Source organism: Mauremys reevesii, linkage group 3 (genome assembly GCF_016161935.1).
Source record: "Mauremys reevesii isolate NIE-2019 linkage group 3, ASM1616193v1, whole genome shotgun sequence".
Classification (NCBI taxonomy): Eukaryota; Metazoa; Chordata; order Testudines; family Geoemydidae; genus Mauremys; species Mauremys reevesii.
The window spans coordinates 99,837,048-99,850,739 of record NC_052625.1 but is presented as its reverse complement, the minus strand read 5'-3'; the positions used below and the strand labels follow the sequence as shown (position 1 = coordinate 99,850,739).

Below are 13,692 nucleotides of genomic sequence, written 5' to 3'. Positions count from 1 at the left end.
CTTAGTTTATAAGCACACAATATATATATATGTTTTAGCTAGTATCTTTAAACTAGTTTGCAATGTTTTGTTCAGGTTACCTTTTGATCTGGGAAACTCTGAAATCTAGATGTTATGCTTTCCCTTTTCACCAGCAGTGAGAAAGATACGGTATACGAGACTTATGCATGCAGATCAAGTCTCTAATTGCATTAGTTTAATGTCTTTTTAGAACTCACAAGACAAAAGGCTATCTTTAACTTGATGAAAAGAAGCAATAAAGTTAGCAATGAGGTTGTCTTTGCAAAGGGAAAGGACGGTAGAGTTGGTGACTGTCAGATTTCACAATGATTTTTAGAAGAGGGAGGGAGAGGGTTTTTTAACTAGACTAGCTTTGTTTGGGGGGTTGCATGTGTGTTGTCTTTTGTTTTTGTAATGATAACCTTTTTTCTAAAAAAAAAAATATAATTCTTGTGGAAAATTCAGTTATCCTTCTGAAGGGTTATTGTACCATACTGGAGACTAAATTCAACCATTAAAGTGTGAAATGGGTTTTTGTCCTGCTTGCAGTGCAAATCTCAATGCAGCCTTGGCTACATAGGTGCTACTAGTGCCTCTCTAACAGAGTTGAATTATAGTTATGTATTTTGGAAGCCATATGAAGAAATACTATGCTTTACAAACAGATTGTGCAATCAGTGCAGCCACTAAACCTGTGTGGTGGATGCAGCAACTGTTTTAAACTATAACAAACTTACATAACAGTTTAGAGGAGAGAATGCAGCTTATCCAATTGAAAATAGAATGGGAATTCGGGAAGAATGCAGTTATCCTAGTAAGTATTTGGATAGGATCACAGGGTTAGCAATGCCTACTCTTGTGTAAAAGGGGTAGGGGATCTCTACTGACCAAGCAACAGATTTCATGTCGTATCAGAAGATAGTGTTGCCTAACAGCTTGAATATTCAATAGTAACTCAAAGCGGGAGGAATGCCCTCTACTGAATCCCCAACCTCTAGGGCAGCAAACAGGTTCTTATAATCAGGTCTGAGGAGCAGGAAGAGTAGATGAGAATGCTACAGTAGTTTATGCACTGGGTTTATTCTCAAAGCCAGAAAAGAGAATGTTTCCATGTTGAAGCTGAGAGCAGTGAACCAAACACCATGTCACCCCGGATACCTTTTGCACTGAGCGCTGTAGTGAGATATAACAGGGAGGCAGCGTGGCAAGAATTTGCTCTTGTATTTTATTTTATAGATGTAACCCCCTATTTTATTTTGCAGGGCAAAGAAGGAGACTTCATTTATAAAGAAGTGATCAAGTCACCCTCTGCCTCCCGTATATCTCTTGGCAAAAAGGTGAAGTCTGTAAAAGAAACCATGAAGAAAAGGATGTCTAAAAAATATAGCAGCTCCATATCAGAGCAGGTATGTAATGCTCAGAATGGACTATACTTTCTAGGATAAAAACTATAGGGGATATTGATCCTCATGCTTCAAGGTATCTCCCAAAGGCCCAGCGAGGTCAGGAAGAAATTTTTCTGTGTGACTGTGTGATACAGCAATTCCTGTGTTCTTCTAAAACCCCTCACTTTGAAATGTCTTTTATAGAAACCTAATCATGACAATGCAGTCTCAGATCTCCTTCTAGGTGACTGTTCAACAGAAGGAGATGACTGACAATTTTACATACCCTGTGTCGTATTTCCACCTCTGTCATTTTATTATTTCTTTGGATTTCTACAGTGATAAAAAGAGCACTGGCTCCTTATACAAGTTCAAAAAACTAAAATTAAAATGCAGCTGACACCCTAAACTGAACTCCCTATAAAACTCAACATATACAACTCCCCTCTCCTATTCAGAGCTAACCTCCATCCTACCACTCCCTCTACAGCAGCTTATGAAAATAGATACACCTTGTATCTATTTCTATCATTCTATCATCATTGCTTCATCACAGATTTGTGCAGTTCATTCTTAAAAGCAACCATAAGTGCATGCAGTTGTAAAGCTGTGCTTTGAATTTACTCTGGCCAAAGTAAATCTCTCTCCGAGAAAATCCTTTTTGGCAGACTTCATGTTCTTTGGTTTGGTGGATTATTAAAGCGTCTAATGAACTAAAAAAAAAAAATCAGTCTTTCTGCCTGAAATATGTAAGTAATTGCTTACAAAACAGCTGGGAACGCAAAATTTTCTCTAATAAATATTACCCTCTAGTGGCCATTTAATAATCGGCAGCAAATTAGCATATCCTTGCAGTGTTAGAAAGCTGGAGCATGCTATAGACTCATAGACTTTAAGGTCAGAAGGGACCATTGTGATCATCTAGTCTGACCTCCTGCACAATGCAGGCTGCAGAATCTCACCCATCCACTTCAATAACAAACCCTTAACCTATGTCTGAGTTATTGAAGTCCTCAAATTGTGGTTTGAAGACCTCAAGCTGCAGAGAATCCTCCCGCAAGTGCTGCCAGGGGCCAGAGGCTGATGCCGGGGGCGGGGGGTGCAGAGAGGACCTGGGGGCGCTGCTGCCCCCTGGGCATTGCAGGGTCCCCGGCTCAGCCCAAGGCGAGAGGAAGGCCCCCAAGGCAGCGGGTCCCCCAGGCTCCCCCAGAGCTGGCTGGCTGGGGCCTGCCAGGGAGCCCTGCCCCGCTGCATCTCCCTGCCCCAGGCTCTAGGGGCCTTGCCCAGCAGTGGGAAGCCTGGTGGGCACCATGCAGGTTCGGGGGGGCAGGGCCTCCGCTAATGCCCCCAGGCAAGATGAGGGGGCAGGGAATGGGCTCCGGGGTGGGGGGAGATGCTGGATCCAGAGGCAGGGCCCGGGGGCTATCTGTGGCCAGGGGAAGGAGCTGGGGCCAGGGACATCCAGCTCCTGGATGCCAAGGGCCCCTGGTGGTCTGTGTGGGCATTGCGTGGGGCTGCCCCACTCCGGCCCCCTTGGGTTCCCAGCCCCCAGCCCCTCTCCTGCTGTCTGGTGGACAGAAACAAATATACCATCATAGTATCCATTTATCAAGAGTCCTCTGGTGAGACCTCTTGGGACAGTTCCAGCTGTTATTTTTCTCTTGTCATTCACTGAACAGTACTCAGCTCTGATGCTGAGGGGCCGGTTCTAAATGTCAGCTCTTCAGGGCAGGAACCTTCTCTTTGGTATATGTTTGTGCAGTGCCTAGTACAGTGGGGCTGGGACTTTTAGGTGCAATTACAGTTCAAATTAATAATAATTGTGGATTTTTACCCCCAAATGAAGTGATCCATATTTCTCTTCCCTGAAGCAGACTGATCCCAGGCTAATGCAAGTGATATCTATCAAGTCATAATTTTAACTGCCCTGGTAGATTTGGACCTGCAGCACCAGAATAGTGTGACCAGCTGTCACACTTATTTAATTCTTGCAGACTTTGGAGAAGAATTTAACAGCTAACCAATACAATTTTGTAATATTTTTTCTTGAAAACTTATTAGAAAGCAACATCAAGAAAGGGAGATTTGGGGTGGGTTTTTTTTTCCCCCTCTTTCTCCCTTGTGCTTTATAGGCTGGAGAAGAGCATGTTGCTGTGTGTGTCATCCCAATGAACTGTAGCATGGGTTTACTTTAGGAGGAAGTAGCTCTGCCTGGCACCTAGTGCCTTTTGAACTCCCTGAGAATGGGGTACCTGATGCTGTTAAAGAGAAGGGATGAGTGTTAGGCCGCACACGCCCCAGAGGAAAGCAATGGTAAGGTTTAGGGTGGCAGGTGTAGCTGCAGACCCAAAGTTCTTTCATTGATCATCCTTGTAATGGATATCGTCCATCATTTCATGCACAGACATGGCTGCCTTGCTCAAGCCCATATATGTACGCAGCCACGTTGGTTCATAAATAGGATCTATGCTGATACTTTTTTTTTTAATTGTTCATTTCAAGTGGGCAATTCAGTTAAGAAATAATAAGCTGCAACAAACGTCACATTTCCTCCTGTATAATGGAACTTTAAAGATAAGATGTTTGGGCCAAACAACCCTTTGGATATTCTACTTAGGAATGAGATAAATCTGAAAAACTGTGTGCACATTGGGCTAGCGATCTGCTTCTGCTCTTTTGCTTTCTCTGGAGATTCGCTTGACCTGTAGAGTCATATGCTGGGGAGATATTTCCTGATGATTCTGCAGCATGTAAATAATAGGTTTCATTCAGATGGTTTTGTGACCACACGTCTGTGAAAATGCCAACTATTCTGTATATCAGCAGGGTTGGGTTTTGTTTTGTTTTTTAAATGTTGTACCATCTATCTTTGTGGCATCATTTCTCAAACTAAGTGCCTCTGTGCTGCCAGCATGTGTTCAAAAACACGCAAATGCTGCTCTGCCTGCAAATAGCTACCAGAAATGGAAATGTTTGCTTTAGCCATTCTTCCGATAGGCTGTCACAATTTCAAAATGGATAAGATGCTTTTGGATTGTCTATAATGCATGAAGGAACGAGCACAGAAATATGTGTTTAAGCATCCTTGCTTTTGTTTATAATTTCTTTGTGCCTGGGTTGCATTTTCTAGTTAATTGTTTTCTCCTTCATGTACACAAACAAAAAACGGCAGTAATTTGTTGCAAGAAGTTTAAAATTTCCATTTCTGTGTCTGTTTGCAGTGTTGTTGTATCTGTGTTGGTCCCAGAATATTAGGAAGACAAGGCGGGTGAGGTAATATCTTTTACTGGACCAACTCTATTGGTGAAAGAGACAAGCTATCAAGCTCCATAGAGCTCTTCTTCAGGACCTGATATTACCTCACCCAACTTGTCATTTCTGTTTGATTTACACCATGCTACTTATTTTTGCTTATAATATGCAAATGCCTGATTGGGAAAGTTGCTATAGGCTTTTAACTGCTTGTCAAATGTTCTCACTACAAATATTTAATGTCTTAATTTTTCATCTCTAAACTGGGAGTTTTGTGTGAAGGGTAAACTTTCTCTGCTGGGTTTTTAAACACCTAACAATGCATAAAGTAAAATGTTTAGTTTGGGATTTTAAAAATACTATGCAAAATGGTTGCCTAAATTGTAATACGTCAGAGAGAGAGAGCGCGCGCGCCAACAAATGAACTTGGGGAGGAAGGGATGGTTTTGTGATTTAAGGCACTGGACCGGCATTCAGGAGTTTCCATTCCCAGCTCTGCCACAGACTTTCTGTGACCTTGGGCAAGTTATTTAATTTCTGTTTCCCCATCTATAAAATGGGGATAATGCCCCCTTTCTTTCACCTTTTTTTTTGTCTTGTCTGTTCAGATTGTAAGTTGCCTGGGGTAGGGACTGTCTCCTATTATGTGTTTATACAGAGCCCAGCACAGTGGAGCCCCGACTTCCGTTGCATCCCCTAGACCTTACCATAATGCAAACAATAAATAAATCATAATGACTTCTGTCCTTGCTGGTAACATATAGTAGAATATGTACTAAGTTTTCCCCTTAAGATACATGCAAGCAGTCCCTGCCATCTTCCATGGGAATCTGCCAATCTGAAATCGGTTCATATCTCTTTCAGGACTCCAGCCCTGATGTAATGCCAGGTTCTCCGCAGTCACCACAGCCAGAGACTGATTCTCTGGATAAGCCCAAACTGAAAGCTGGTGGTTCAGTAGAAAGCCTGAGGAGCTCCTTAAGTGGTCAGAGCTCAATGAGTAAGTTCAATTATAATTGCATCATGTTGTTGTTGTTGTTGCAGGGCACAGAGATTTCCACAGTAAATAAAATGAAGTTCTTACTAGCATTTTCGTGTTTGCCTCTCATCTCTGACAGTGGCAGAAATGAATTGGTGTTGATGAGCCCTTCTCACAAGCATATTTTTTGTACGCTGTTACTCTGGTTCCCATGCACAGGTGGTCAGACAGTGAGCACGACAGATTCCTCAGCCAGCAACCGGGAGAGTGTCAAGTCTGAAGATGGTGATGATGAAGAGCCTCCCTATAGGGGACCTTTTTGTGGACGAGCCAGGGTTCACACTGATTTTACACCCAGCCCTTATGATACTGACTCCCTGAAACTTAAGGTACCAGTTTTCTTCTTGGATCAAATGACCTATGCTACTCAGGCAAAACTCCCACTGAAAAGTCAGTAAGAGCTTAGCCTGAGGAAGGCTAACAGTATTTAGTCCCTTATTTAGCTGAGGTTGTGCTCCCTGTATTCGCATTACTGTACCTGTCTCTTTCTGGTATTGCAGTGTGCTCTTAAGAGTTTTTTGGGTGATAAAAATATAGGTGATAAAATATAGTTCTTAGTATTTTCCAAAATCCAAGCAAACATGCTTTAAAATACCAGAGAGGCGGGCAAAGAAAAGAGTGGAGGGGTATGTGTGAAGGGAGTAGAGGAGTTAACTACTGTGGAACTGGAAATATATGCTGTAAATTTACTCCCACTCTACACAGATTTGAAAAATCAATTTTCAGAGAGATTTTTTTCTAGCAACAGGCAAGCAGAAGAACTCAGCAGAATAAGGCCAGGGTTGTTAATTCCCGATAAAGTAAATAGCAGCCACAGATCTGGCTCAGACTATCAAGGACAAGCCTTGTGGGGAAAGGGCTGCAAAGATAGTATAAAGTTCACTTTTGCACATTTCCAGCACTGGGTTCCCTATGTCTAGGTGGCCACCTACACTGCCAGAGCTAGTCCACCTGCACCGAACTAGAACAGAGTCTATTCTAATTTGCACTAGCTACGAACAGTCCTACAGAACTGAAACAGCAACTGCAGATAGACACAGAGTAGGAGTACTATCTTGTGGTACTGTCTCTTTAGAATTAGTCATGAATAATCACCAGAGTGCCTCCCATTGTAAGCGGTCACTCACATGATGCATCACACTCAGGATCTGTGTGCTCAGAGTCTGTAGGAGCCATCTTGTCATGTAACTAATAGAGTTGTGGTTTAAACTTCATATCACTGGCTTGACTCTGGTTCCTGAAACACAAAGACAGCAGTACATTCACAAGGAAGATGCTCTCAGCTGCCTGACCACATTAAAAAGCAAGACAGTGGAGAGCACCAGCAACGATCCATAGATAACTGAGAACTGCTGATGTAAGTGTGAACTCCTGGGAACTATTCCAGGATCTGTGACTAACTTGCTGTATGATCTTGGACAAGTAACTTAGGGCTGGTCTACGCTGAAAATTTACATCAGCATAGCTACATCTTGGGGTATGAAAATCCACACACCTGAGAGATGTAGCTATACTGACCTAACCCCGGGTGTAGACAACAATAGGTTGATGGAAAAATTCTTCTGTTGACTCAGCTACTGCATCTCGGGGAAGTGGATTAACTACGGGGATGGAAGAACCCTTTCCATTGCTATAGTAAGTGGCTGCACTGAAGCACTACAGCAGCGCAACTGCAGCTGTGCCACTGCAGCTTTTTTAATGTAGACATAGCCTTAGTCTCTGTTTGCTTCTTTCCTCCTCTGTAAAATGGGTATAATAATACACTTGTGAGGTGTGTATGTCATCGATTCATGTTTGCAAATCCCCCTGAGGTCTTCAGATTCTGTGTAAGTGGAAAAACAGAGTGAGGATAGTGAGTTTGCCTGAATATTGATAGGAATTATGTGCCTAAGTGTCCCATTCTTTCTTGTTGGGCCTTCAGAAAGGTGATATCATTGATATAATCAGCAAACCTCCCATGGGCACTTGGATGGGTCTGTTGAACAACAAAGTGGGCACTTTCAAATTTATCTATGTGGACGTGTTAAATGAGGAGGAAGAGAAGCCAAAGCGGCCCACAAGGAGACGACGGAAAGGAAGACCACCTCAGCCCAAGTCTGTCGAGGATCTCCTTGATCGTATTAATTTAAAGGTTAGTTCCCATTCTCTCTCTTGATACAATCTTGCTATGGGAAGGGGGTGCGTGCTGTTGAGTTAATTAAGTTTTTAAGGGCTACACAGTAAGGTCCTAATCCTGCACCCACTGGAACTTTCACCATTTATGTAATGGAAGCAGAATTGGCTCTTAATTTACGGAGGGGATGTAGCCGATGCATAGTACAAGTAATGTCCAGTGTAATGGACTGCTGAAGGGTTCCGTTACATACATGCCAGGATCCTAATTCATTCCAAGAATTGGCAGTGAGATCCAGTACAACAACAAAAAACCTAGCATATATCAAAGGACATTAGGTTACTGTTTCTTTTAATAAGGGAGTTGATAAGGCCCTGTTCCAGGAAGCTCAAGGTCAGACACGTTGGAGATAAACTGCTATGTCTATAGTTTATTCTTCCTATTACTCTGTTACTGAAAAGATGTGATATATGTTGTGCATCTACATAGCATGCTGTTTTAGGAGATTGGATTCTAAATCCAACAGCAGGTGTGGCACTGAAGGTTTAGTAAGGTTGTGCCAATGGTTAGGACAGTATTTATATACTCTGCAGTCCTGTAATTTCTTTATTATATGTTTGTTTGCATTTGCTAAACTACTGATTCTTTTTTAGCAGTAGTGAAAAATTCCCTCTGTTTTATTTTTCTTCTTACATTGCCAAAATAGGTTTTTCTGTTAATTCATAGTTAAGGGATCTGCAGAGTAGAGGGAATAAAATTCAAACACAGATGCTTGTAGCTTCAGTGATTTCTCCTGTTATTGGAATGCTTTGTTTAAAGTGTAACGTCGACAGACCCTGGTCGTCGGCAGGCGGGATCAAACCTGAGGCTTCAGGAGCTGCATGAGCCTCTACTGCATGAGCTAAAAGCCATCTGGCCCTTAGCTAAGACTGTAGAGAAGACTCATTTAACTCTCTCTAAGTGGTCTCGGTGCCACTAGATGCGACAGAACACCACATCCAGGTGGTGTGGGGGTTACAATAGCACTCTTTTAAAAAAAAATGAAATTTAAATTCTTTTAAAAGCCTGAATTTAAAGCAGCTAAAAAAATAGCCCGTGTGTAAATCCCTTCCAAGGCTTATGCCTATGCAACCGTTGTTCTTCAATGAATGTATGAAGCTTCTTCAGTGAATGTATGAAGCTATGGAACTGCCCACTGAAAGCCATTGAAAGCACCATGACAGTGATGTATTGCTGTGCAAAATGCAAAAGTGCGGTGTAATCTCTTCTTTCCTTACGCAACAAGTGTGTCCATTATATTTTCTCTTAGCTCAATAATTTAAGCCCAATTTAAAAATTCGGGTCTCAGAGAATGGTCTCTTAGAGGTTCAAGAAAAAGAAACAGGGGGATCAAAATCACCTAAGCATGACTGAGGCACTTCGAGTTCTTCTCCACTGCAGTTAAAAACCTGTGGCTGGTCCGTGTCACCTGACTCGGGCTCATGGGGCTCAGGCTAAGGGTCTGTTTAATTGTGGTGCAGATATTCAGGCCAAGCTCTTGGACCCTCCCACCTTGCAGGGTCTTAGAGCCCAGGCTCCTGCCCAACCCTGAATGTCTGCACCACAATCAACAACCCGAGCCCCGCGAGCCTGCGTCAGCTGGCACGGACCAGCCACAGGTTTTTAATCCCAGTGTAGACATATCCTTAACAGCCTGTGTCTCTTGGAAAGATACCCAAGTGCCTAATTCACTTTTGAAAATGGGACTTAAGCACTTTTGAAAATATTACCCATTGAGAATATTGTTGCAGAAAGAATCTGCCATAATAGGTGCATGCCATGGCATATTGACAGTATTGTAATTGACACTGAATTTACAGCAGTTCAAGAAAACTGGTATATCAAAACAGAGCCTTTTAGTACAAACTAAGCCGCGGGTGGGCAACTTTTCAGAAGTGGTGTGTGGAGTCTTCATTTATTCACTCTAATTTAAGGTTTCGCGTGCCAGTAATAATTTTAACGTTTTTAGAAGGTCTCTTTCTATAAGTCTATAATATAGAACTAAACTATTGTATGTAAAGTAAATAGGTTTTTAAAATGTTTAAGAAGCTTCATTTAAAATTAAATTAAAATGCAGAGCCCCCTGGACCAGTGGCCAGGACCCAGGCAGTGTGAGTGCCACTGAAAATCAGCTTGTGCCATAGGTTGCCTAGCCCTGAACTAAGCCTTCTAAAGGACCCATCCCACTGAAAGAAAAGAGGAACTGGTATAGTCTGTGGATGTATATTGTTATGCCTCTCCTATGCCCTGAGTAACAAAGGCCCTGCATTTACAGTAAATAGGGTGGATGGGGGGTCTTTTCTTTGTATTACAGTTGATTCCTAGTAATAAATAATAATCTGTTAAGAAGATAAAGCTGAAGAATAAACGGCCTAGATACGCACGGATTGGCTGAACTTTCCTTTGTTTTCCGGTGGTAGATCTTTTGTCTTGTTGTACAGCTCACTAGTTTCCTGTTTCCCCCACACAGGAGCACATGCCCACTTTTCTATTCAATGGTTATGAAGATCTGGACACTTTCAAACTGCTGGAGGAGGAAGATCTGGATGAGCTGAATATCCGAGACCCTGAGCACAGAGCTGTTCTCCTCACAGCTGTGGAGCTTTTACAGGAATATGATAGTAAGTGGGTTTGCGCTTTTTACCGGTGCCCTGCTGAGGGCTCTTTTGACCACTTCTAGGAGAGGAAACAAGTTGAGGGAGTCTGTTGATATTATCTAATGTAATCTAGGCATTTCTGTGGTGCCTATGTTAAATAACTAGGCTTCTAGGGAATTGCAGATGGTTTTACATTTGCATTGCACTCCACCACAGTTATTTATTTTCCTGTAAAATCTTCTGTCCTGTGATTGTGTGTGTGTAACTTTTAAGAGAGAAAATACATCAGCTAAGCTTGAATAGTCAGGATTCTAGTCATAGAACAATATGGGGCTCATTCATCTGGAAATCAAGTGTTGCTAACACAGCCAGTGGGTCCAATACTATTGCTAAGAGATTTGTGCTGTAGGTTTATGCTTTCACAAACATTGCCATTTCTCCCTTCTCCTCTGACCTCTCCTTGTACCGTTTGCAATTAGTCTACACTATACATTCTTCTCAGAGCCATCCTTAACTTTTCTGTCATTCCCCAGGAATAAATTCAAATTATAAACTTTGGGCTTTTTTCCTTTCTGGTTTGGGGCATTTTTGTCACTTAATATTTTTACCTCATTGTTTACAAGATTGATTTAGTGTGTTCACTTTTTTTGCAGTAATAGTTTTTTATAGTGACCTTCTACTTTGGCTTAAAAATGTAAGGCATTATTTGGAGGGGGGTTGGAGAGAATGAATTCCTCTTGCGTGTGATGGGGATGGACAAGAAGTGGAGTGGGAAAGAGACAGCTGGAGCCTGTGTGAGCAGCAGCTTCTGTCTCTGCTCCATAATTACATTTTTTTCATGCTCTGAGAATAGGCATCAGACTAGCAGTTTCTGGCTTTTGTTGAAGAACATAACATAACACAACATAAACGGCAGCTGTGCATCAGGCAATTGGTGGTTTGATTTCTCCAGTCCTGAATTTAGTTTCTGTACAAAACAGTTTGACCAAACTCTAAGGACCAAGTCCTGGAATCCAGCACACAGCCTGATTCCCTCTGCTGGGGATAGTCGCAGAGCCTGGGAGGAAGGAATTCTCACCACTAGTTGCCCACTCATGGGGAAGAATTACTAGTAATTCCATCTGATCTTTCCCCTGTCTTCCCCCTGCAGAATAGGTCAGTTATTTGATCAAAGGCTTTTGACACTATCCCATTAAACAAGTCCCTGCTGCACTTTCTTTTATTCATGTCATTGTTCTCACACTTGTAACTTTAGCGCCCTCGTGGCCAAGACAGAGTCTACTCTGCAGGTAGCTCTGGCCAAGAGAAGGCGCGTGCAGGAATGCAGCAGGAGAAATCCCTTCCACCCGAGGGGCACCTGTTCCAAACCCCCCAGAGTGAACACACACACACACACACACACGAAAAGTACAATAGATATAACAAAGGGAAATATTTATTGACAGAGGGATGAGAGGAGAAAAACAACAAGGGGAAATACAAGGGGAGCAGTAAAACAGGGCTGCATCCAAGCCAAGGCCCCACAGGCCCGTTGGTAGCACAGTCTGACAGGGCAGACACTGAGCAATGTGTCTGCACACAGAGTTCAGGAGTCCTGAGCAAAGTTCCAGTCCAGTGGTGAGTCTTGGGTGCTCCTGGTCATCTTCAGCGCCAGTGAAATTTCCCCAACAAACCCCTCCGGTGCCCTCTTCTGCCACTCTCTGCAAAACCCCACAGAGCGACCACCTCCCCACTTAACTAGCTACAGCCTCCCTCCTTGCTCCCAGTGCAGAGTCACAAGCCCCAGTACTCTCAGCCCCATGCAGATCTGGGCAGGCGATACTGGGTCCAACTCCGGCCTGTCCTTCTTGGGCGATTTCCCCCCCTGGCACAGTGCTCCTCCTGGCTCCTATCCTGGGCTGTCTCTGATCGGCCACTTTGTCCTTCCCAGGCTCCAGGCAGGTTCTCTGCTGCTTCCTTTGCGAGGGCCTGCGGGCTGCTGCCTCCCCACCCTCGGAGATCCAGAGCGCCCCCTGGAGTTTCCCTCAGTTTTTCTTGCTCTCCCCCGCAGGAAAAAGATTGAAAGGGGCCATGCTTTCTAAACCCCAAAGGGGTTACACACTTTAAAATGAGGGTATTGTACCGTATCTTGTCTTCCAACAGCATTATTCCCCATTGTGATTACTTTCCACAGAGCCTTATCCCCTCCTAATGCTCAGATATCTGGACTGACGCAGTGGGTGCTAGTTAGTGTTCGGGGAGGAGAGGAAGTGGTTAGCCCAAGAACCGGCACCAGATTCTGTGTGTAATGGCCTTTTTTTCATTGTGCACTCTCACCTCCTCCAGGTAACAGCGACCAGTCGGGGTCTCAGGAGAAGCTTCTCATAGAAGGCCAGGGACTGAGCAGATGCTCCCCCCGGGATTCTGGCTGCTATGAAAGCACTGAAAACCTGGAGAATGGTAATGAGAGCAAAAAGAATCACTGACATGCCCAGCCTGTGTGTGCAGATGACGTTTGCATCCTTTCTGCTTCTATGCTCCAGCTAAAAGCAGAGCTGCTTCATACTTGGCTTTCTCACTCCCTCATCCTCGCGCGCTCTCTTTTCCTGAGCCATTGATTTTTGTTATTGTTGCTGTTGCTGTTTTCTAGCACTAACAGAGAACATAGGATTACAAAAGAAAAGCAGATGATCTGGAGATTGTGTTCTGAGAAAACCAGGCCGCCTCTCTCCCCACACCCACATCTTCCTCCGCCTCTCCCATCTCACCCCCCATCTTCCTCCTGCTCCATCTCCTGTTGTAGTCTTGAGACTGGTTCTCATATTCATAGTTCTTGCTAAGGGAGTATTGGCAATGGGGAACTCCCTTCACTTCTCATTGGGGCTTTGGAGGACTTATTCACAGCCTTAACAAAAAAACAACCTTTGGAAATGAATGTTCTCTATTTTGGGCAGTGGTTTTGTGTGTTTGCTCGAGATGCATGTTGCATCCTCCTGCTGTCAAAGGGGCCTATTGTTGAGATGTTAAAGCATTTGCATGCACCTCAGCAAGTCAATTGAATCCAAATGTTGGCAAGATGGGAGAGCAAGAATCACCTACTATGTAGACTCCCAGTTATCCTGGCTTTTGTGACGCTGGGAGATGGTGTGTGAATGGCAAGGCAGATCTCAGTAGAGGCTACAGTCCCATGTTTAGAAGAAGACAAACAGTTGTATGAACAAGGGTTGTTTTTATACAACAAAGATATAAAATTGTTATCCGGTAAATTGAGTTTGGTGATGTCACTCC

General features: G+C 43.4%; 1 protein-coding gene across 6 annotated transcripts in view; it reads left to right on the top strand.

The window, feature by feature from the left end:
• Window positions 1-13,692, top strand: part of SASH1 (SAM and SH3 domain containing 1) — a 270,968-nt gene that overhangs the window by 240,992 nt on the left and 16,284 nt on the right. For all 6 annotated transcript variants that reach the window (XM_039532949.1, XM_039532948.1, XM_039532952.1 and 3 more), the window contains 6 exons: window positions 1,263-1,406; window positions 5,502-5,637; window positions 5,836-6,005; window positions 7,598-7,807; window positions 10,299-10,449; window positions 12,751-12,864. In XM_039532949.1, coding sequence (XP_039388883.1) covers window positions 1,263-1,406; window positions 5,502-5,637; window positions 5,836-6,005; window positions 7,598-7,807; window positions 10,299-10,449; window positions 12,751-12,864 — 925 coding nt within the window. The remainder of the gene's footprint in view (window positions 1-1,262; window positions 1,407-5,501; window positions 5,638-5,835; window positions 6,006-7,597; window positions 7,808-10,298; window positions 10,450-12,750; window positions 12,865-13,692) is intronic.